This window comes from Hippocampus bargibanti, linkage group LG05, assembly GCF_051943395.1.
Source record: "Hippocampus bargibanti isolate YZ-2025 linkage group LG05, ASM5194339v1, whole genome shotgun sequence".
NCBI classification, from domain to species: Eukaryota; Metazoa; Chordata; class Actinopteri; order Syngnathiformes; family Syngnathidae; genus Hippocampus; species Hippocampus bargibanti.
This window is the reverse complement of record NC_142738.1, coordinates 23,724,625-23,746,122: the sequence shown is the minus strand read 5'-3', so window position 1 is coordinate 23,746,122 and position 21,498 is coordinate 23,724,625. Positions and strand designations below refer to the sequence as shown.

Below are 21,498 nucleotides of genomic sequence, written 5' to 3'. Positions count from 1 at the left end.
CCCGAGGTCTGGTGCACCTGCACTTTTAAGGAAGGCCAGCTATCATGTAAACAGCGCCTTGAATTAGTTCTGCATTTGTCCTTTGAATAAACATGAGTCAAGTAAAAGCGGGAACTGGGGTCCAATGAGAGAAGGCCTGTGTGTGTGTGTGTGTGTGTGTGTGTGTGTGTGTGTGTGTGTGTGTGTGTGTGTGTGTGTGTGTGTGTGTGTGTGTGTGTGTGTGTGTGTGTGTGTGTGTGTGTGTGTGTGTGTGTGCGTCTGTGCCTGGGGGTTGTGGCTAGTGTCAATGTAGCAAAGTGGGATTTTTTTTCTCCAGATAAGGCTTCATCTCCTTTAATTGGAACACAGCCTTACCTCTTTTACTCAAATGTGTTCCTGAGACTTGAAATGCAAGCTTTTTATTAATACTGCATGTGGATATAAACTCTTTTCTGATCTTATCTGTGGGAAAAGAAACGCCAGAATGCTCGTTTTCAGTAGAGTGGTCATCATTGGTCAGATCAATGTAATGAAACACTGAGTTTGACCTTTATCTGTGTTTGCACTTTCGAACTGAGGTCATGGTGTAAATGCTTTTACAAACACGTTTAGGCATAGTCTTCACTGAGGCTGTCGAAGAAACTAAAACCTTTCACTTAAAGAAAGAAAAAGCTGTGGGTGCAACTCTATTGAACTCATTCATTGCCATTGCGGAATTAATTCGGGAATTGAAAATATGACGTGGTGTGCCATTCCCAGATCTGTTCTTGTTTTGTTTTTTCTCTCCGGGTGGTGCGTTTCAAGCTTTGGCCAGACCTCTGGCAATGTTTAACTTTGAGGAGGCAGCATTTACTTTTTGTACAGCCGCCCCCATTTCAAGCTCAGATAACTCCAGAACCATATAACTTTGGAATTAACTCTTTTTTCTGATCAAATAAGAGAGTCTAAGGTTTCTTACGCTGCATTGAATGTTTATGTAGTCCTAAAACTCAATATTCTGTGGGTCCTGCAATTTGAGTGAAAATGACAAAAACCCTGGCACTGGAGTGTCTTGCAGTGAATTAGTTAATATGGTGTATTTTGACACCGTCATACTGAGAGCAATATCAGAGAACTGTCACGGTTTGCAAGGTGGTGATGGTGGGTGCGGATCCCAAAAAGCAGGCAGGTGGGAGCAGGAGGTTGTTTGACAAATTGTATTAAATTAAAGGTCAGCAGGAACAAAATGTAAAACATCAAAATCAACTGAACAGAAAAAATACAAAGTATCAAAAGAAAACCAAGTGTAAAAGTCCGCCAAGGTTAAACAAACACAAGCACAGCATAAAATGCATGCGATTGCAAACAAAGCATGCAACAAACATGCAGCAAACAATGAACCGACACCCGATGGTCGTGCCGGGTGTCCTTTTAAGTGTCAGTGATTAAAACGACCAGCACCTGCGAGGCTGCAGGCAGGGCTGACGTCGGTACCCGTTGGTCGCCAATCTGATCGGGACGACCAGCACCTGTGCAGGTGCAGGCGGGGCCGACAGCGCCCCCCGTTGGTCGCCAACCAGATCATGACAAGAACAGGTCATTTGTATGTTGCAAACACTTTATTTACAAAACCATGAACACAGAGCAAACAGGATATGTGATTCCTTGACGTTGACAAATGTAGCCATATAGCCACGCCCCCCCAAATAAAAACAGCTACCTCATACAGACACAAAAAAACTCACGACCATGACAAAAAATAGCATTTGCATCAAAAATGATTTCACCCCACCCCACACACACACACACACACACACACACACACACACACACACACACACACACACACACACACACACACACACATGCACAAGTTAACACCGTTAACACACACACACAAAAGTTAACACACACACACACACACGCACAAGTTAACACCGTTAACACACACACATACACGCAAAAGTTAACACCACACACACACACACACACACACACACACACACACACACACACACACACACACACACACACACACACACACACACACACACACACATTAACACCCACACACATTAACACACAGTCATGCAAATAAAACCTGTGGGCAAGAGGAAAATGTTATTTTGGGGCACCTCGTACTCATAACACGATTCATGATATCACACAAACGTGGCCATTTTCATGCATTTGACACCCCAATGACCAGAAGAGAACAAGCAATGCAAAAAGAGTTTCGGCCATCTACTATACTCTGATTTCACCTTTCCTCATACATGAAACATTTTATTTCACAAACTTGTAATAATTCAGATATCTGTAATTCTCCAACAACAACAAATTACCGTAATAAGGGCTCAGTAAAGATCATACACTATAGCCTCATTGTGTCATGCACCTTTTTAAAAAGGGCAGATTTCATGTTATCAATTGACATTGTGCAAACATTGAAATAGACTGAGGAAATCATTTTAATCCTGTAGAACCCTTTCTTATATGGAAAATTATGAACTATACCTTAAATGACTGCCATAAATTCACTGAATACCCCAGTCTGGTTTTTTTTCAAGTTTAAGCCTTTATTTCCCAATTTTATTTGAACGAATTATATTTAAATACATGTTTTTTTATATAAATAATTTGGGTAGCAGAATTTAGATGGGCCAAATTTGACCCGTTGTTCTCAATATAATTTGATAATATGACCAATAGTTAGCCGATTGAGTTAGATTCCTAACTTGACCTAATTTTCTATTTTACAGAAATATATTCTCTGGAATATTAGCATATTTGACAATAAAGCTGACTTTGACTAATTTATTTCTTGATGTATAAAATATGGAGTGAAGGATTTTGTTCATCCAGGCTATTAAAAAAGGACCAACACAGGCCAGCAAATCATCAATTTCAAGAAGCTGGGTCAGTTCTGCTCCAAGGTGAAATTTGACTCAGTTCTAAAACAAACAAACAAAAGAATACATTAAGGCCCACAATTAAAATAAAACATTGACCAAACAACACAAAGATCATTCTAATTGAATTACAATGGTCTTTGCGAAATGTAAAATGACAAATTACTTGTCTCATTGAATGATGTCATTTGCAGGGCAACATTGCATCATCAAGGTCATTTGTGCACGTTGTATAAATGTGCGTGATGTGAAACCCCCATTACCACAAGCGTGAGCATAAAGTAACATGCCCATCGTGTGTTCGCGAATAAGAGTTCGAACAATAGCGTTTGAAACACTTTGAGCCGCTTGAATACTGTATTGGATGCACCCTCTTTCGTGAATTAGTGCTGCCACTCAGAGGACAATATAAGCAACAACAATACTGTACTTCCCAAAAATATTCTACAGTTCTCACATTAATCTCAGGTTGACTGTGCCACAGCGCGAGCGTAACATGCCCATCGTGTGTTCGCGAATAAGAGTTCGAACAATAGCGTTTGAAACACTTTGAGCCGCTTGAATACTGTATTGGATGCACCCTCTTTCGTGAATTAGTGCTGCCACTCAGAGGACAATATAAGCAACAACAATACTGTACTTCCCAAAAATATTCTACAGTTCTCACATTAATCTCAGGTTGACTGTGTTTTTAAATCATCATTGGAACATTTGTCAGGAAGTGTAATAAAATCAAGCCTTTTTAATAACGTTCTGGAGCCGACTTGAACAAGCTTCGGACCTGTGCCGCTCACTACAGCAAATATAAACAACCAACGTTGTTCTTTTTCTTTGGTCCTCCCTAAAAATGTCTCTGATGCTCTTTGCTGCTCACACGTTGAGAAGCATTGCCTACTCGGATCAATGGAACATTTAGTCAATTTTTGTTTTTCGTTTCAAGAAGTTTTATGGCAGCCACATCCCTCGTCGAGAAAGGGTGCTTTGACATTATTAAATGCATACATGTTAAGTCATGTTAAGTCGATTTGGTCGGGAGACTCCCGATTTTGACCACAGTACTCACAATATTCACCTCAAAAGCAACCATTGACACAATACAGACAGTTCTTTTGTAATGTGAAACAAAAGAAAAAATACATACATTTTATATTAGTTGTGTTTTATTTACTTCAAATTTATACTTTTGTAACACTCACGAATTATTTTAACACACACCACAGAGTCACAAGTGCAAAAAATCTCCTGATTTGATTTCTGAAACTTAACGTATGTACATGTTTTTGTGATTTAGTTTACAAAGATTTTGTTTCTGACGCCATTGAGTTACAGTATACACATTAGAATGCAAAGTGAAATAACGTTTGAAAGTATTTTTACTTAGATTTCGAGTTGATTGGCTCGTATAATACATTTCATTTATGAGCACCTTTCAAAACTCTCAAGGTCACTTTACAGTCACAGGAGAAGTTTTTATGTGGGTGAGCAGCGGCAGCCACACGCGCCAGCGTTCACTCAACCCGGAAATAAGTCAAATAGATAGAAAGCTGGCTAAAAAAATAGACCAAAAAAGTCCAAACCTCCCACTATGTGTTCATTTAATAGTGGTTTTGTCAACCCACAATGGCTAAAGGGGAGAATAAATTGATTTTGTTGCAGATTTACTGTTGAAGCCATTTTACAGATGAACTTTTCAAGAATAGAGGGAAATAATTAATTAAGAAAGGTCGGCCAGTTGTTTACTGGCTAATGGTACCCTCTAGTGGACTTATAGTTAATCACACCACACTTTACATTACATTCCTGATTGATTCAGACTAAGCACTACTGAAGGCCTAGCGATTAAATCCATGGCCCTTCACTGTGACGAAGTCACTTCATTTCTTGAATATGAGAGTATTTGACCGGAAAATTGTTGACTGGGCTTACAAACTAAAACACTTACACGTCTTTGTTGAGCATGTGATTGTTATACTGCAGAACTGGTGGAATATTCTCCTCCTCATCCGGCACCTGGAGACAATTTTAGCATCATTCACGGGTACAAACGACATCAGCTGATATTTGTGGCCGTAAAGTTGAAAAATAGACAGGTAACACACTGAACACAGCCTTAATATCACAAAATTTGCCACACTCAACAGTGTAAAACAAATAGACCCATTATGAAATCTCAGGTTAGCGGAAAGGCTCTCACTTGTTTACCAGGTATTGTCATTGCATTTTTGACCAATTCACATGTTAAACCAGTGGCGGGCAGTGCATGTCACTCCTCGGCCTTTCATAACTTTGCTGCTGTGTTACTTCCGGGTAGAGTGAATGATGGCGCGAACGGCTGCCGCTGCTCACCCGCACACACACACACAAAAAAAATCCAGTGACTGTAAAGTGTCCTTGAGAGTTTTGAAAGGCGCTTAGAAATTAAATATACAGTAAAGTCTCGTTATATCGATATTCTCAGGAGTCCGAAAAAATATCGATATAACCGGGACTATCGATATATCCGACCCTGAATTTTCACATTTACCGTTCAAATACTAAGTAGAGATGAGCAGTGAGGCACCAGCCGGCTGATCCTCACTATGGATTGCGCAATCACTATGCTTACTGTGCTGGCTTGCTCTGCAGTGAGACCGCATTGCTGTCCTTCTTCATATCGCTATTAAAGCGTTCAAACACGTTTAGTATATGAACTAAATTTCTACAGTTTAGCTGGTGTATATAATGTAGAGTCATTGTACATTATAAACACTGTACTCCAGTGTTTATTTTGTTTTATTTTTATCAAAACGCTGTGCGTAGGTGAGGCACACAGTTCTCCCGCCTCATGACAGGCAGGGGGCGCTTGTGATTCCAGAGATACTTCTTACTCCACGTCTGCAGAATAATAGAATTAGAGACAGAAAGCTACAGTAAACAGTTAGCAAGTAAAGTGCAACCCTGCAGTCATTTTTTTCGTGTTGCTTGGCCTCACTTTCAGAATGGAGGATTACATATCTAAATTGAAAGAATTTTCTAAACTGGACTTTCAATCGAAGCAGGAGGTAATAATTAAAGGAAGACCAACACCGGAGCTAAAAGGTTTGCTTCAGACAACGGGACACAATACTCGCTCTTTTCAGGCGGACTGGTACACACGAAAAGGCTGGCTGTGTGGATGTCCAGCAAGAAACCGCCTTTTCTGCTTTTCCGGCCTTCTGTTCTCAATTTGTGACAATGTCTGGACTCAAATGGGATATTGTGACCTGAACATTTTACAACGGAGCCTCATCAAAAATGAGCGAAGACTCAACATCAGCATCCACAATGCTAAGGTAAAGGAGAACCGGGAGATTTTAAAAGATCTCATCAATGCCACCTGCTTCCTTGCCAAACAACAGCTGGCATTTCGTGGAAATGATGAAAGTAAGGGCTCTGCTCATCGTGGCAACTATGTTGAACTATTACATGCTTTCGCTCAGAAAGATGACGGGCTAGCGAGTCATTTTGGGACATCCACTATATTTTCCAGCCTGTGAAACAGAATACAGAACGATTTAATTGAAGCAGTTGGTGATGTCATTAGAAATGACATTAAAAAGGAGATAGGTGCAGCCCCATTTGTTGCTGGAGAAGTAGACGAGATTGTCATTCTCAGCACTGAAAACATACAGTCGGAACAGGACTGATCAAGGACGACTTTCTTCACTGGCAGTGATCTCCGTTGAGACAGAGAGACTTTTAAAACTGAAGAAAGATAAGGAAGGCTTCTACAAAGAAGTTATCGATGCCTTTCTTCAGAAGGAGCGGCGCATGGACTAAAGGTAACACGATAAAAACGTTTTTTTTAATTATTTTTTTCTATGCTACAGTTTGTATATATAAAAAATGCTGACATGAAATTTTAAACAAAATACGTTAACTGTTGCCAATCAAATGGTGAATAAACTACTCTGTAGAGTTCATATGTTTGTAAATCTGACTATGATGACGTCAGTGCCTCACCAGCCATGAACCTCACCACACGTCACTGATAGAAATAGTATCGTAATAAGCGGTACTATCGATATAAGCGATATCGATATAACGAGACTTTACTGTATTATTATTATTATTGTTATTATTATTATTAATGTAACAACATTGCGAGCATAGTTTAAAACAATGAGAATGCATGATCACAGCTGCCACTTGCTATGATTTGTGTTGCAGATTTGTGCTCGTCCTTATTGTTCACATTTTACATGCTTTCATGTATTCAACTTCAAAACCACAAATCCAAAACCAAGAGCCAACTATAATTGTGACATTTAAAGATGCTTTTTTCCCATTTTTGGAGCACTGCACCTGAGCCATCACATTATCATGTCCAAGGGTTTTATGTGTCCCAGTGAGTTGTCTACAGCTTTCCACCCCTGGAAATTACGTCTGAGGGGATTGATCAGGCAAAGTACAGCTCATAGACCTCCTATGATGACCGGAACCAACTCTAGACCCTCAGCAGTACCCTCGAAGGTGTATGGGAGGTTGCTGAACTAGTCAAAATGCGGATTTAGACAAAGGTTTTGGCCATATCAGAATCAGAATCATCTTTATTGCCAAGTATGTAGAACACACAAGGAATTTGTTTCCGGTAGAACACGCTGCACTAGTATCGTCGTCAAAAAAAACTGCTAAGTGGCACTATACAGTTCCATACCCCGGGGGAGCTTGTGGGCAGGCCATCATTAGCATGGAATGTCGGACAATACTACTTGAATGGAATGTTTGGTCTCTGCACAGCTGGTGTCACAGTTTGGTCACTCTATACTTCAATATACAGTATTGTGATCGCCGAGAGACACTCATGACATGGATTGACGTCGTCGCTAACCTCCCAGTAGGCCTCATCATCAAAGCAGTTGTCATCAGCCGGGTCCCCCCAGATGGGTAATCTTAAAATGAAACCTGTCAAGTATACAAAGTCATCATCAAACTGCATCAAACCTATTTAAGTGGCTTTTGGTCAGAGTATGTTGCTTACCAACCATGATGCCTCCACCGACACCGAAGCAGACGGCCACACAGATGCCCGCGGCCTGGTGACCTCCCTGCCTTGTGGGAGTCATTTCTTGAAAATCCCCCTCAAAATCAAAGGTGTTGATCAGTCTTTGATTGTAAAAAGGAAAAGAAAAAAAAGACAACATTAAAGGCGGCCAAAAGCCTCACTTCATCAAAAATTCCACGAGTCAGACATGCTTCTCACCCTTGTTTACCATAAACCGAGTCAGATGCAGCTGCAGCGGTAATAGCGCCCACAATACCACCGATGAGCCCAGGCATGGCGTGAAGGTTGTGGACTCCGCACGTGTCCTGAATCTTCAGGTGCTTTTCCATAAATGGCTGTGAGAGAAGCGTGAAACATAGCAAGTTCAGCACCTAATGTCAGACCCGGGTCAATACATTGTACGCTATTGGTGTTTGCTCATCCATCACTGACTTCATAGACAGAGGAACTCAAACTCATGGGGAATGAACTCGGCCTCCAGAAGAATACTAGTTAACATCTAAACTCCACGTGAAGAATACCGTGAGGAAGATATAACCCAATGTGGAGATGATACCGCAGCAGAACCCAACTATCAGAGACCCATAAGGCATCAGCATAAATTCTGCTGCAGTTCCCACAGCCACACCGCCAGCCAACGTGGAGTTTTGAATGTGAACCTGCGCAGAACAAGAACAAATGTGTATCCATGCCGTGTGTCTCCAGAAAGTCACGTGGCGTAAATTGGATTTGCAGCGGGTCTACGAGGGACTTTTACCATGTCTAGTTTGCCGTGCTTCTGAAAGAGGCTTGAGAAAGCCACAGTGGTGAGCACTGTTGAAGCCAAGGCCAGGTAGGTGTTGATGGCAGCTCGGTGCTGCCCATCTCCGTGGTCAGCGATGGCTGAGTTGAAACTGGGCCAGAACATCCACAGGAAAAGAGTTCCTACCCATTGAATATTGCAAAGAAGTCAAACGCTGAGTCAAACAACAAAGTGACACGTTTTTTTTGTGATGCCGCCCTACCGATCATAGCAAAGACATCCGAGTGGTAGACTGAGCCTTGGAGACGACTGCTCTGGTCCAGGTTGGGTCGATAGAGCATCCACGAGATGGCAAGGCCATAATAAGCGCCAAATGTGTGGATCACCATGGAGCCTCCTGCATCTCGGGCCTTCAGGTCAACAAGATTTATTTGGTCACAAACCACTTTGTTTTATCTTATTGTTGATGTTATTGTTTTCTTTTCTCTCTTTTTACAGTCAATCATTTCGATACTGTTACATATACATTACATCTATTTCTACATTATCTATCCTATCCTTTTCTTTCAAAAGCTTTCTCCAATTTGGGCTAGTTGTCAGACAGTTGCAGGCCAAAACAGAGGAAAACAGCCATTTAAACCTCCGAACAAGTCTGCCTTCAGAATCAAAATAAGAATCAGAAAGCCTTTAATAGTCCGACAATTTGAAAATTTGTAATCGACTGCAGCAAAATTAAAAGGGGTGGTAGTGGGGTCAAAAAGAAAAACAAAGTATTTCATGTAAGAAAATCATGTAAGAAAAAGAAACGTCAGAAGACTACGGAAGAGGATTAGGGCTACTGAAGGAAAAAAAAAATAGTTGGCAAAATTCTGCCTTTAATCTCAGAATTATGACTTTATTCTCAGAATTCTGACTTTAAAGTCAGAATTCTTTTCGTTGCGACTTTAAAGTCAGAATTCTGACTTTATTCTCAGTCTGACTTTGTGACGTTCGTGGAGCTATTCAATTTTGGCCCCGTCAGCGTGTACAGTACGTTAAGTGTGGCTCGGAAGACAGGACATACAGTAATGTCGTCACCAATCGACTTTTTGCGTGGCCGAGGAGTGTCGGAAGACATCATTTCTCTTTTGGAGGAGCAGAGGTTGAGTAAACATTGCGTTCTGTTTGTTTCGTTTAATGGCCGTTCTTTCCATAGTTAACGTGCTCCGCGGAGCTGATAGCTCCGTTGCTAGTCTGAATACTATATAATGAATGGATGCACCCGGTTTACATTCGCGAATAAATAGAAGACCGAGCTGTACAAAAATGTTTCGGAAAAAAATGGACATAGTGTAAAATATAAAATAAAAAGCTTTAGGCATAAATGTAACCGTATTTCCTCTACATGAAGTGGCTGTGCTATTTACAATGTATCAGGCCAGGTTTTTCTCATGTTTGTTAAGAAGCCTGACAGCAGTCGGCAGGAGCGAGCGGCGGTATCTCTCCTTGCAGTCTCTGGCTGCAGGAGCAACCCAGTGCTTTCAGTGTGGGCTGACGGGGATCATCATTTTAGTTTAGCAATGAAGCTAACAAGCATATTTCAAGAATGTCAGAGGAAGTCGGAGCACCTAGGGTCAACGAGACAAAGACGGAGGGAGGGGAGGTGGGGGTGGGGGGTGGAGTTCTGACAGCGGCAGGCACAGAGATTAAAATCCCAAACCTCTCGAGGGTAAAACAGGCACACTGAACAGTACCTCGCTATTTTGTTGTATAATTTGAGTGTATTGGTTCAAATATGTTTTGAGACAACAAAATGCTTCGAAGGAAATCTCAACACACAAGTTTCACTTACGTGTATGACACTGAGGATGATATATTCCTCCACAGCAAACAATGTGATGCCAAACAGGGTCAAAACCATTAGTTGGACTGGACTGACTTTACCAAGCACGGCTCCATAAGCAATCAGGCAGCCCGCCACGCAGAAATCTGCATTGATTAAACTTGACAAAGAACACTGGAATATTTAAAAGTCACTGACATAAATACGGAGCTGTTTGCTTTCAGAAACATGAACAAGTGAGGTTAAGGTGGTGCATGCATCAAACGACAGACAGCATCATCATTTTTCAATAGCGTCACGTTTCAGTTTACAATAAAAACAACAATCTACACAAGTAAGAATGATGACTAAATCTAATGTATCAGATTTGGCAAGATCAACTAGTTTTTGTAATCTTTTTTTTTTTCCTTCTTGTGAAAAAAGTGATGGAAACAATAAAACATATTTATCCGACTTCAAAAAAATAACCTATTGCATGATTTCTTTTAAATGATTTATAATTCAGTATTTGAGGAGGAAGACAATTGTACCTTTCAACGCCGATTTTGATTTTTCCATCTGTGTAATCCAGGGAGTGGAACCATCCCTGCATCAGCAGCGCCCATTGGAGGCCAAACGCTGCGATGAGGAAGTTGAAACCCACGGCGCCAAAACTGTAGCGCTTGAGAAAAGTCATCAGGAAGCCAAAGCCCACAAAGATCATCACATGGACATCCTGAAAGCCTGAACATCGAAGAAGGTTTAAGGATATGGTTCACAGATAATAACAATGTGTATGATAGAAACACATTCACATGACAGCACAGCTAAAGCTTTTAAGGTAGGTAGGTTTAAGGCATTTCTTTGACCAAGTAGCAGACAATTAAAAAAAAACATTCTCAATGGGCGAAGAACTGTTTTGAAATTCAACCAAATTGAAAAGTCAATCAAGATCCCGGACAGCACAAAAAGTCTTAAAAGTCACCTGAGAATTGTCCGTGATTATATTTTCACAGAACATTCAATGAAGAATAGCAAGGTGTATCCAAATGGTTTTTTTCTTTTTAAATATAGATTTTTGTTACCTTATACCTATCACTTTGGTGGTATTAAGCACTGTATTAAAAATATCCAGTGGTGTTTTAAAAACGCAGCAAACAACATAAATCTGCACATTAAATTAATACAGTCTTGAGGGAATCAAATTAATTTAAAAACATTTCTACAAGGCCTGGTATTGGCTCTCCGGTGGATACCAGCATCACCCGGCCGATGTCACTTCCAAAATCATGACCACAAACCGTCTGACACGTCTACTGGTACAATATGTTGTCGCTGTGAAACTTGAGGATACATTGCGACAAGCAGCATTGTGTGAAAAGTGTGTTTGAGTGCACCAACCTGAAGCAATCTTTATTTGCCTCAAAATATGTAGTTGAAAAAAAAAGTCAAGTGACGCCATTGTGAGTAGTTATGACTCCACATAACAGGTTCTTATTGATCGTAACACAAGGACATACTAAACTACAAAATATGGGTTAGTTAATTTATTTATTTGAGCGAGCCAACGACTGGAAAACATTGAGTCATAAAAAGGGAAAGCAGGGTGACAACGCTCGCCTCTGGGGAAATACCTGTGGATGTCAGCAATCTCAAACATATATACGGATGGTTTCATTCCGTATCTGCCAAACAAAAATGCTTTTTGATTTTTTTTGTTTTCTAAAATATATATATATATATATATATATATATATATATATATATATATATATATATATATATATATATATATATATATATATATATATAGTATTTACAACATTGCACCATAAAGAAGGTACATTCAATTTGTTCTTTTAAAATGATGACACCCATTGGATGAGAGAAGAGACAGAGTCAGCCAAGTTGAAGTCACTTACTTGGATATCTGAAGTAGAAGTCATTCTCAATGTCACTTGATATATTTGCTTCTTTCCTGTGCTCTATCCAGTGTGGATTTGACTCCTCGTCATAACGTATAAAAACCCCAAACAGGATGATCATGGATGTCTGCCACACGATACACACTGCTGGAAGACTGAAACGCACATTTGTATTTTTAGAACGATCACAGAATTCCCTAAAGCTTTGTACACAGCCCATTCCGCAGCCTTTGTTTTTTTTTTGCCGATTCTGAAGTTGTTCTAATATATGTGCGGGAGTCAGATCCTTCAACTTGGAAGTCCTCACTTGACGTTCGTGCCCAAGTGAAGGCCACGCTCAAGTGAAGGTGAGAGAAGATGAGAGGACACTCCCATTGTCACTCCCTCGACATTGTCTGGAAGCTCAACATGCCGCGTTTCAAATCTTTGACTTTTAATACCGCCACTTGAAAACAGAAGTCTCGACTTTTTATTCCTTGCTTTGTCAAAATAGGCTGGTTACTTTTTTACAATCTCCACGGATGAAGACATGTAATTATGCCCACGGAGAAAGGTAAAGTCAACTGCTGTTCAGATTGTCATTGATTGAGATATTGTGGACTGCAAGGGCGGAAAATTCAAAGCAGACGCCAAGAAGGAATACGATAGTCGGCTCTTCCACAAAATAAAGTGTGCACTACAAACGTGATATCAACATCAATGGGGGTTGTTCTCATGACTTCACAAGTCAGGCCCTGTGAAGCATTCACTGTAAATAACACGTTTCCCACAAGACACGAGAAAGGTGCTTGGCAGGTTTGACTCAGTCAACCATTACAGCACCGGGTTCAAGGTGAACCCAGGTGTCCACTGAACGTTCAAGGGAACGTTAGAGGTAAAGAAATGCCCAGAATCCTTTGACGACTGATCATGTTTTATCAGCCAGAATTGGATTTTCCCCATTGTGTTCTAAATTTATCAAGTATTGTTCACACTGGGGAGAACAGTTGCTGGTGGATTAGCAAATTAGTTCAAAGGTTACAAGAGGAATAAAACCTCACATTTATTCTTCAGTCAAAATGAACAGTGCAACAGATGTGGTGAACGAAATTTGTTTACGCCTCTTACGCTGTGAGTCACGTGAACATTACTGTTCACATACTATATTTAATTGAGTGCGTAGATGCGGCTTCGTTAGCGTTTGACAATGCCTTGGTTCAAAAATGGGCCTGTGATCAGGCTATTTGCTTCGGATTGCATAGTCATTCATAAAATGGTCAATCATTGATATTTTGATCCCCTCATGGGAAACCAAAGAAAATGAAATAATCCCTCCCAGAGTCAAATTATTCAAAGTAAGTGTTGACTTTTCTTTGTCAGGTGTGACCAGTGAATCACTCATGTGGTTCAAAACAAATTAAAAGTATCATGAAGTAAAACTCAATTGACTCTTGGACAAAAGCACAAAACAAGTCGGCGTCACGCAGGACATTATTAAGTGTAAAAAAAAGTTAGTTTTTGTTTCTAGTATTCTTTGGTGACAAAACTAAAAAATCTTTGAAAAATTGCTCAACAAAATGGACAATTCCTTTTAATATGTGATAAATGTGTCGATATATTAGAGTAAAAGAGATGATTGTGCTGTACACTCTGCTTCCCTTGGATTATTTGCCAGTGACACAGAAAAACGATCCTGTGACTGGAAAAAGACCTTGAGAGTTTTGAAAGGCGCTTACAAAATCAAATGTATTATTCTTTTGCATCCGGAAAGAAAATGAGTCACATTTTTATCCTTATGTTAAAATGCTCTATCATTACACTTTTTTAAAAGTCAATTTGATACATACATTCTCTATTGTCTTGGGAGCCCTTCTGGAAGGACTAAAAATGAGTATGAACAAAACAATGAATTAACCCAGGGGTGGGCAAACTTTTTGACTCACGGGCCACATTGGGTTCTAAAATTTGACAGAGGGGCCGGGCCAGAAGCACTTGGAGGGAGTGTTTGGGCCGGAAATACTAAACCTAAAGCATTAAAGGACAACCGACACCTTCGGACAAGTTATGTCCATAATTTGTAAAATTACTTCAAATGACTTCGACTGAGCGTATTTTACAAAGATTCCACAGCATATAGCTATAGTTTACGTTTTAAGACTTGCACTGAATATTCATGAAGTCTTGTAGTTGATGACGATCCCCATGTGACGTCACGTTAAGACCGCCCCTGACCAAGAAAGCGACACACAATGCATTTTGGGTACTTTGTTTAGTCTGAAAACTTCATTTTGATCCGTGTTGATGGCGAAATTAGAAGGAAAAGACATAAATAACGCGATGGTGAATCGTTGTGTGTTGCACCAAGACAACTATTTGATATTCGCTGACACAAATTCCCAGCTGACAAATCAGCCCATTTCCAATGGAGCTTGGGCGCCATCTTCTGCATTTTCTGGGCGCTAAATTGGAGTCCAGACGCCTCAAAATGAGACGGAAGGACTTCTTTAATCGATTGCAAACATTTATGCTTTCCTCTTCAGAACTATTTGAATCATATTCATAACTGGATGAGTAACAAGAAAGCATCTTCTCTGAATCTGAAGCCATTGTTTTGATTCCCGAGCAAGGCAAGACGTCTTGGCGTGACGTCACGAACAAGGGGGTGGGACCTTCTGAAACTGGCCATTTCCGGATTCATTTTGAAGTCATTTTTATTGGTGTTTTTCATTTAACTAAAAATATCAGCCTGCCTGTTTCGGGTATTTTAGATGCTATAAAACGTTTTTCTGATGTCAGTGGGAAACAAAAAAAAAAATGGTGCCGGTTGTCCCTTAAACGTAGTGTGTACAAACCTCATTGCACAGTAAATACACTACAACCCAAATCTGAAAAATATCCCTGATCAATTAATAAATTTGGCTCAAGAAATATGGCGTTTACATACTATTTCGCAGATACTTGGAGGAGGAAATGGAAATAGATTAAAATAACATATGCACTGTGATTCATCAAGATTGCGTCTGTTTTTAATAAGTTTCCATCGAAGGGGCAAAGTTAAAGAAATCAACTGCTTTCGCGATGCATTTGGGAGAATAAAGAGTCGAGAAGGTCCTCTTGTTTAGATCATACAAGTAGGATATTTATTTGCCGAAGCACAGACAGCAACCGCTGCGTTCACCGTCGTATGAGAAGTCCAACACACAAACTGGCTTTTATCGCTGTCAAGTCACGTGATGTCGCGTCGTGGCTAGGTTGCCAGATCAGTTCAGTATTACAGCATTACATAAAATGAGGATACAATCTAACTTTCTAGACACCCCCACTTATACTCAGTTTGCTGTAATGTAAACCAAAAGTAAATAGAAAAATGTAGACTCTGTCTTACACATTTCAACTTCCAAAAATAATTGGTGCAAACTCAATCAACTTTGACTTTGAGACTGGTTTAGTCATGATGTCGGCCACCATTGCTTCAGTTGGACAATACACCAAGTTCATTTTACCCTCATTAACAATTGACCTGATGAAGTGATATTTTATGTCCACATGTTTACACCTCTGTCTATGAACAGGATTTTTAGCAAGTGCAATTGTTCCCTGGTTGTCCTCAAATACAGTTGTTTTCGTGTATTGGTAGTCATCAATAATGAAATCACCGTCCCATATGATTTTGATTACCTTGTCACTTCTTGACTCTTTGGCATACATACAATAACCACCTGTGTTTTGCTTATACTCATTATCGGTTAAATAATCATGTAAGACCTTGTTCCCGTTTCGGCCAGATTGCTTGAAACCGTAAAGTGATTTTTCTAGTTTGTAAACTAGACCATCATTCTTTTCTCCATTTTCCAGAGCTGCTTTTTGAAGCACCACTCTTATACCTGTTTGATTGGCTGTTGGTGAAAATGTCTCTCCATAGTCTATGTTTTCCACCTGGCTCTTGCCCTTTGCTACAAATCGTGCTTTATATTTGTCTTTGACATCTACGTCACGTTTGATAGCATATACCCATTTACCCCCCACTGTTTTCTTGCCCGCTGGTAGGGTTGTTGCAGTAAATGTGTTGTCATTTAATGACTGAATTTCCTCATCCATGGCTTTTGCCCATTCTTGAGAATTATTTGATCTCATTGCCTCTGCATGTTTGCGGAACACCACACACGGCTCTGTAACAGTAGTCTACTGTGGTGTGTGCCCCATCGTTATCGCTGTACTCAATCACAAAATCATCAAAGTGACTAGGTTTCTTTCTTTCCCTAGTAGGATACCTTCTATTTTCAGGTTCATCATTTGTGTCACTTTGTCGTGTGAGGTTATGTTCATTTGGCTCTGTGACTGCACTTTCGCGTGCATCCCTGTCTTGTACACATGACTCTTGGGCTCTTTTATTAGGCTCCTGAAAGACCTCACTAGTCTTAGGCTGTAATCTCATGCCATATGTGTTTTCATCTGTTTCATTTATCTGTGTCTCTTTCTCAATATGCAAATAGTACAACTTTCCATACACATGTATACCATATTTTGTCCCACCTTTCGTAATCAGTGAATTTTTACCTTCTTTAAATATCACTGTTGCCCCGTTGGTGGTTGCCTTCTTTACAGACAAAATGTCTTGGGGGTATGAAGGAATGTATAAAGCACCTCTCAGCGTTGCTTTATGTCTTTGTCCTTTGATGTCAATCAAAGAGACCTCAGCATCTCCCCTTTTATGTGCGACTCCGCTGCATTGTGTGCCGTCCGCCAGCTCCACGCGGTGTCTTTCCGGTTTGAACGTGCTGTCGAAATTCTTGAACATGTTCACATCAGTGATGATATGCGAAGTGGCTCCTGTGTCCACCGTCAATCCTCTCTCTCTGATGTCGCGACCCAACTGCTCCCTGGATCTGGCCTCGCCGTCCTTCATCTTGAGCACGATGTCGGTGTCGCCGTCTTCTGACGCTTTACTGGCGTCATCTCGTCTGTCCTTGTCCTTACGCCTGCACGTTGCGTCTTTGTGTCTTGCTTTTGCAATGACTGCACCATGTCTTCTGTCGACATTCTCTTGCTATGTGGCCTTTGATACCACACTTGAAACACACTATGCTTGTGTCATCACTGTACTGGTCACGGGTGTTGATTTTGGTGGTTTGTCGTCCACTCCGACTCTGTGTCTTCATCACACTGTCCCCTGACTCAGTGTTCAATTTCTCAGTGGCTTCAAAACTCCGTAGCTTCGTCTTGAAATCTGCAAACTTGATTTCATCATTTGAATGCGCTACATGGATTGCAAATGGCTTGAAACTTGCTGGTAGTCCTTTTAATACCATGGCAACAAGTAGTCCATCCCCCATAGTTTCACCTGCATTTCGGAGTGCTGTGATGGCGGTTTCGGCTTTGATGATATAGTCTGTAACACTTTCATCGTTCCTCTTTTGAAGCGACGTGAGCGTGGTGTACAGATTTATTATCCGCGGTTTTCCTTTCCCGGCATAATATTCTCTCAATATCTTCAAAGATTTTCTTCCATCATCAGGTGCATCTCTCATTATTAGTGAGAGGCTCTTGTCATCAAGCATATTTATCAATTCGGCATACGCATCGGCATTTTTATCTGCATCCGTAGCCATATCGGAACTCGTCGCCGGCTCGCTTAGCACGGTCTTCTTTAGTCCCAATAAATGAAAATGTCCGAGCATTTTTGTTTCCCATATCTCGTACTTATCTTCATCTCCGTCGAATGCCAGTCGAAGGTGCCTGCTTGCCCTTCCTTGATCCATCTTGACCGCTGTTTAGCCGGTTAGCGATAGCCTCGTTTGCTCACCGCTCTTTCAAGTCTGGATACACTTCTGGCTTCACTTTATCTCCCAAACGTCTCCTGGGCCCATAACCTGTTGAGATCTTCAGCGCTTTCGCGATGCATTTGGGAGAATAAAGAGTCGAGAAGGTCCTCTTGTTTAGATCATACAAGTAGGATATTTATTTGCCGAAGCACAGACAGCAACCGCTGCGTTCACCGTCGTACGAGAAGTCCAACACACAAACTGGCTTTTATCGCTGTCAAGTCACGTGATGTCGCGTCGTGGCTAGGTTGCCAGATCAGTTCAGTATTACAGCATTACATAAAATGAGGATACATCAAGATTGCGTCTGTTTTTAATAAGTTTCCATCGAAGGGGCAACGTTAAATTAATCAACATTTATTGAAAAAATTTAATCACTTTCAACATTCAAAACATATTATTACACAACGAAATATTCGAGCTCAATAATACCTACTTGTGTTAAATTCCGCAAAATCATGGATGGTTTGTCCTGACCGCGCGCTCTACAAACTCTCCACTGACGCCCTCATCTTCACGCGCAAACAATACACGTGTCCCGTCGCCGAGCACACAGACATAGGCTACCTGCAGTTGAAATTTGCATACTCGGCGCTGCAGCCAATCAGAAGCCTGCTTCTTTCTTCCAGACTTTCGCAAGCGTTATAAAGTCGTGCATTTGCATATCATTTTCCAAAGTAGATGCACAGAACCTCAGCCCAGAAGACAGATTCAAAAGAAACTAACAACATATATGACGCTACAAAACGTAAATTTACAATAAACCGTGACTGTAGAGTGTACGTGAGACTTATGAAAGGGGCTTCGTGGCTCGTAGCAAGCAATGCAAACGTTGCATTGTGCACCATGATGACAAATGACTACTGCAGCAAAATCTACAGAATTGGATTTATACCGTAAATTAAGCAATGTAGCATTTGTGATAGATACATCAATGTAGCATTTGTGATAGATACATCGGTAATTTAAAAAAACTTTATACTGACAATGTTATTCTTTAATGTGATTAGTCGTCTAGTTGTATTTCAAGTTGTGAAAAATTGGGCAAGCAGGTTTTCAGAGTTGTCTGCCCTGTTGTCCGCTAACTTTTTGTCATGAGTTTCAGACACTGTTTTACTATAATTTGGACAAGTTCGGCGGGCCGGATTAAAAAGCCTAACGGGCCGTATGTGGCCCGCGGGCTGTAGTTTGCCCATGACTGAATTAACCTGTTCACAATGTGATGTGAGAACTAAATCTTAATTCTTAGTGTTATGATTTAACAGATCATAGGTGACGAGAATCCTTACCAGATGAAAACACACATGCTCCATTTACCATTTGTGTTGGCATCGCTACCTTTGCGATGCCCTTCAGGCACATGATAAACACAACTGAGATGATGTGCCACTTCCATTCAGACCACTTTACACACCGGGGGAACATTGGTGCATTTTTTGTTTGATGAAAATATGCTTTTTATACATTTCAACAAACACTTGTTTTATTTTTTTGGTAAAAATTGACTTGAGTAGCATCACTTTTACTTAAAATAACTCTCGGCTCCAAACATTAGCCTTGTTGACGATAATAATCGGTGTCGGCCTTAAATAAATACCACATTAATGTTCTTTATTAATATCGTCAGCACTGATCATCACTTGACATGCTTTGTCCAAACCTTACAGCATCATTAAATGTTGAGTCAGCTGCTTTTCCAGTTGAAGAAAATCTTCATGCCGTAGAAGATAATGCTGAATTGTCTGTATTACATCTGACTCAGTGTAGACCTCATAGTCCTTCTTGTTCTTAAAAGGTAGGTGGCCAGCAAGCTCGCACAGAGCAACATTGAGAGCACACTCCTCTTTGGTCCCAAAACAAGCTATTCTGGGCCACACAGCGATGCGTACGCCTTTTCTCAACAATTTGTCGTCTTCCGCGCAGGGTGGGCATCCTCTGGTCATGAAGAGGTTGTGAGCAACATTTGCCCCCATTAGGAAGTCTGTGACATGACAGATGGCACAGGCAACATCCTTCACTCCCTCTGATTCAGTGTAGAAGAGAAACCCTGCAGGAAATCCTACTAAACTGTAAAATCCTTTTTCAGGAAGAAGCGGCCGGACAGACATGCATTCAATATTGAGCTTGTGTTTCAGGTAATATCCGTGGAGGTGTAAATGATTAACAGATGCAAACGCTCCTAGACTGTTGAAGCCCACACGAAAGGCTGGATCAGAGCTGAGCAGCACCGCTTCAATACCAACTTGAATCGCATGCCTCGTGAGGATTTGAGGAAAACAGCGTGTTGGGTCTGGAACAAAAAGACAATGTCCAAATTCCAGGGGGCTGACATTGACCAAGACAACTGTCTTACAGGGTACACTCCCAATTTCATGGGCATCCTCTGACTCCTTTACCATCTCAAATATGATTTCATCTGGATTGACCCTGTTAAAATTAAACTGTTTGGCGTTGAAGCGTTGCTGAATACTGAGGATCTCCTGCGGCTTTCTTCTCTCCATTCCCCTCTTGACATTTAACTGGGCCACAAAACCACACGGGCCAGGCAGGAGACGTGTTTGTAAGTCTCCCAAACGGTACCGGAAGAGCCCCCTTTCCATTCTCTCAGTCCATCCAGTTTGTATGGCTGAATCGAACTTCGATGTACATGCCGACAGCGATATGTTATTGGCATTAACGCGTACGTCTTGGACAAATTCCTGGTTGCGGTAAACAAATTGGACTGCCATGGGCGGTTCTCGAGATGACAAAACTTACGCGCAAGACCGGCACGTTTTGCGATTGTTATTTCCTGGTTTGTTACGCTATTCTTCTTCGTTAGTATTTAAATTTCCGCTTTTTGATACCAAAATAAAAGTTTTTTTTATTAAAAAAATAAAATCTTATAGGTTTCTGGCCGGGAGTTAGAGTTTAGTTCCCACCATAAAGATGAGATAACGTAAAAAACGTGCCAATGTGATATACATAACAATATTTTACAGGTACAATCAAACAACGAGCTTTTTGTACACTTTAGTACGTTTTTAGCAGCTGTATGGCATCGACAACACCGTGTTCCGTTAGATGTTCAGCTTTGGGGCTTGCTTTTTCCTTTGAGATGCAAAAATAAAACTACGAATGCAGTCGTAGTTTTGTTCAACCAAAGATTGCGGTCGAATCGTATGTCGAACAAAGGGACCACAAATCGACATCGAAACTTATAATTTTGGTGTCATGTTTCAGCAGTATGCGACACCGAGCTTGTTATTTAAAGACTAAACTACACTATTTCCACACTGTTCCTCATACATATAAATTCCAGTGCATCTGCACAAATGGTAAAAGAATAAAATGTAC

General features: G+C 40.7%; 2 protein-coding genes and 1 long non-coding RNA gene across 4 annotated transcripts; 1 reads left to right on the top strand and 2 right to left on the bottom strand.

Annotated features, from left to right (window-relative positions):
- Nucleotides 1-1,888: 1,888 nt before the first annotated feature.
- Nucleotides 1,889-19,070, bottom strand: rhcgb (Rh family C glycoprotein b). 2 transcript variants are annotated; one of them, XM_088997371.1, is made up of 12 exons: nucleotides 18,599-19,070; nucleotides 12,359-12,516; nucleotides 10,988-11,180; nucleotides 10,467-10,617; nucleotides 8,898-9,045; nucleotides 8,651-8,817; nucleotides 8,415-8,552; nucleotides 8,092-8,228; nucleotides 7,870-7,994; nucleotides 7,720-7,793; nucleotides 4,813-4,880; nucleotides 1,889-2,912 (listed from the first exon to the last, which is right to left on the bottom strand). In XM_088997371.1, the coding sequence occupies exons 2-12, from the start codon at nucleotides 12,480-12,482 to the stop codon at nucleotides 2,879-2,881; spliced, it is 1,359 nt and encodes a 452-aa protein (XP_088853497.1). In that variant the 5' UTR covers nucleotides 12,483-12,516; nucleotides 18,599-19,070; the 3' UTR covers nucleotides 1,889-2,878. The 2 variants fall into 2 exon arrangements, with proteins under 2 accessions (XP_088853497.1, XP_088853496.1); XM_088997370.1 differs by lacking the exon at nucleotides 18,599-19,070 and having other exon boundaries at nucleotides 1,890-2,912; nucleotides 12,359-14,124.
- Nucleotides 5,553-11,165, top strand: LOC148898262 (uncharacterized). The gene is made up of 3 exons (XR_016115078.1): nucleotides 5,553-6,670; nucleotides 8,907-9,051; nucleotides 11,029-11,165. It is a non-coding gene; the product is annotated as an uncharacterized LOC148898262 (long non-coding RNA).
- Nucleotides 19,071-19,253: 183 nt separating the features above from the next.
- gdpgp1 (GDP-D-glucose phosphorylase 1) lies at nucleotides 19,254-21,021 on the bottom strand. Its single transcript, XM_088997374.1, has one exon. It carries the CDS (start codon nucleotides 20,889-20,891, stop codon nucleotides 19,824-19,826), a length of 1,068 nt encoding a protein of 355 aa, XP_088853500.1. The 5' UTR covers nucleotides 20,892-21,021; the 3' UTR covers nucleotides 19,254-19,823.
- Nucleotides 21,022-21,498: the final 477 nt, after the last annotated feature.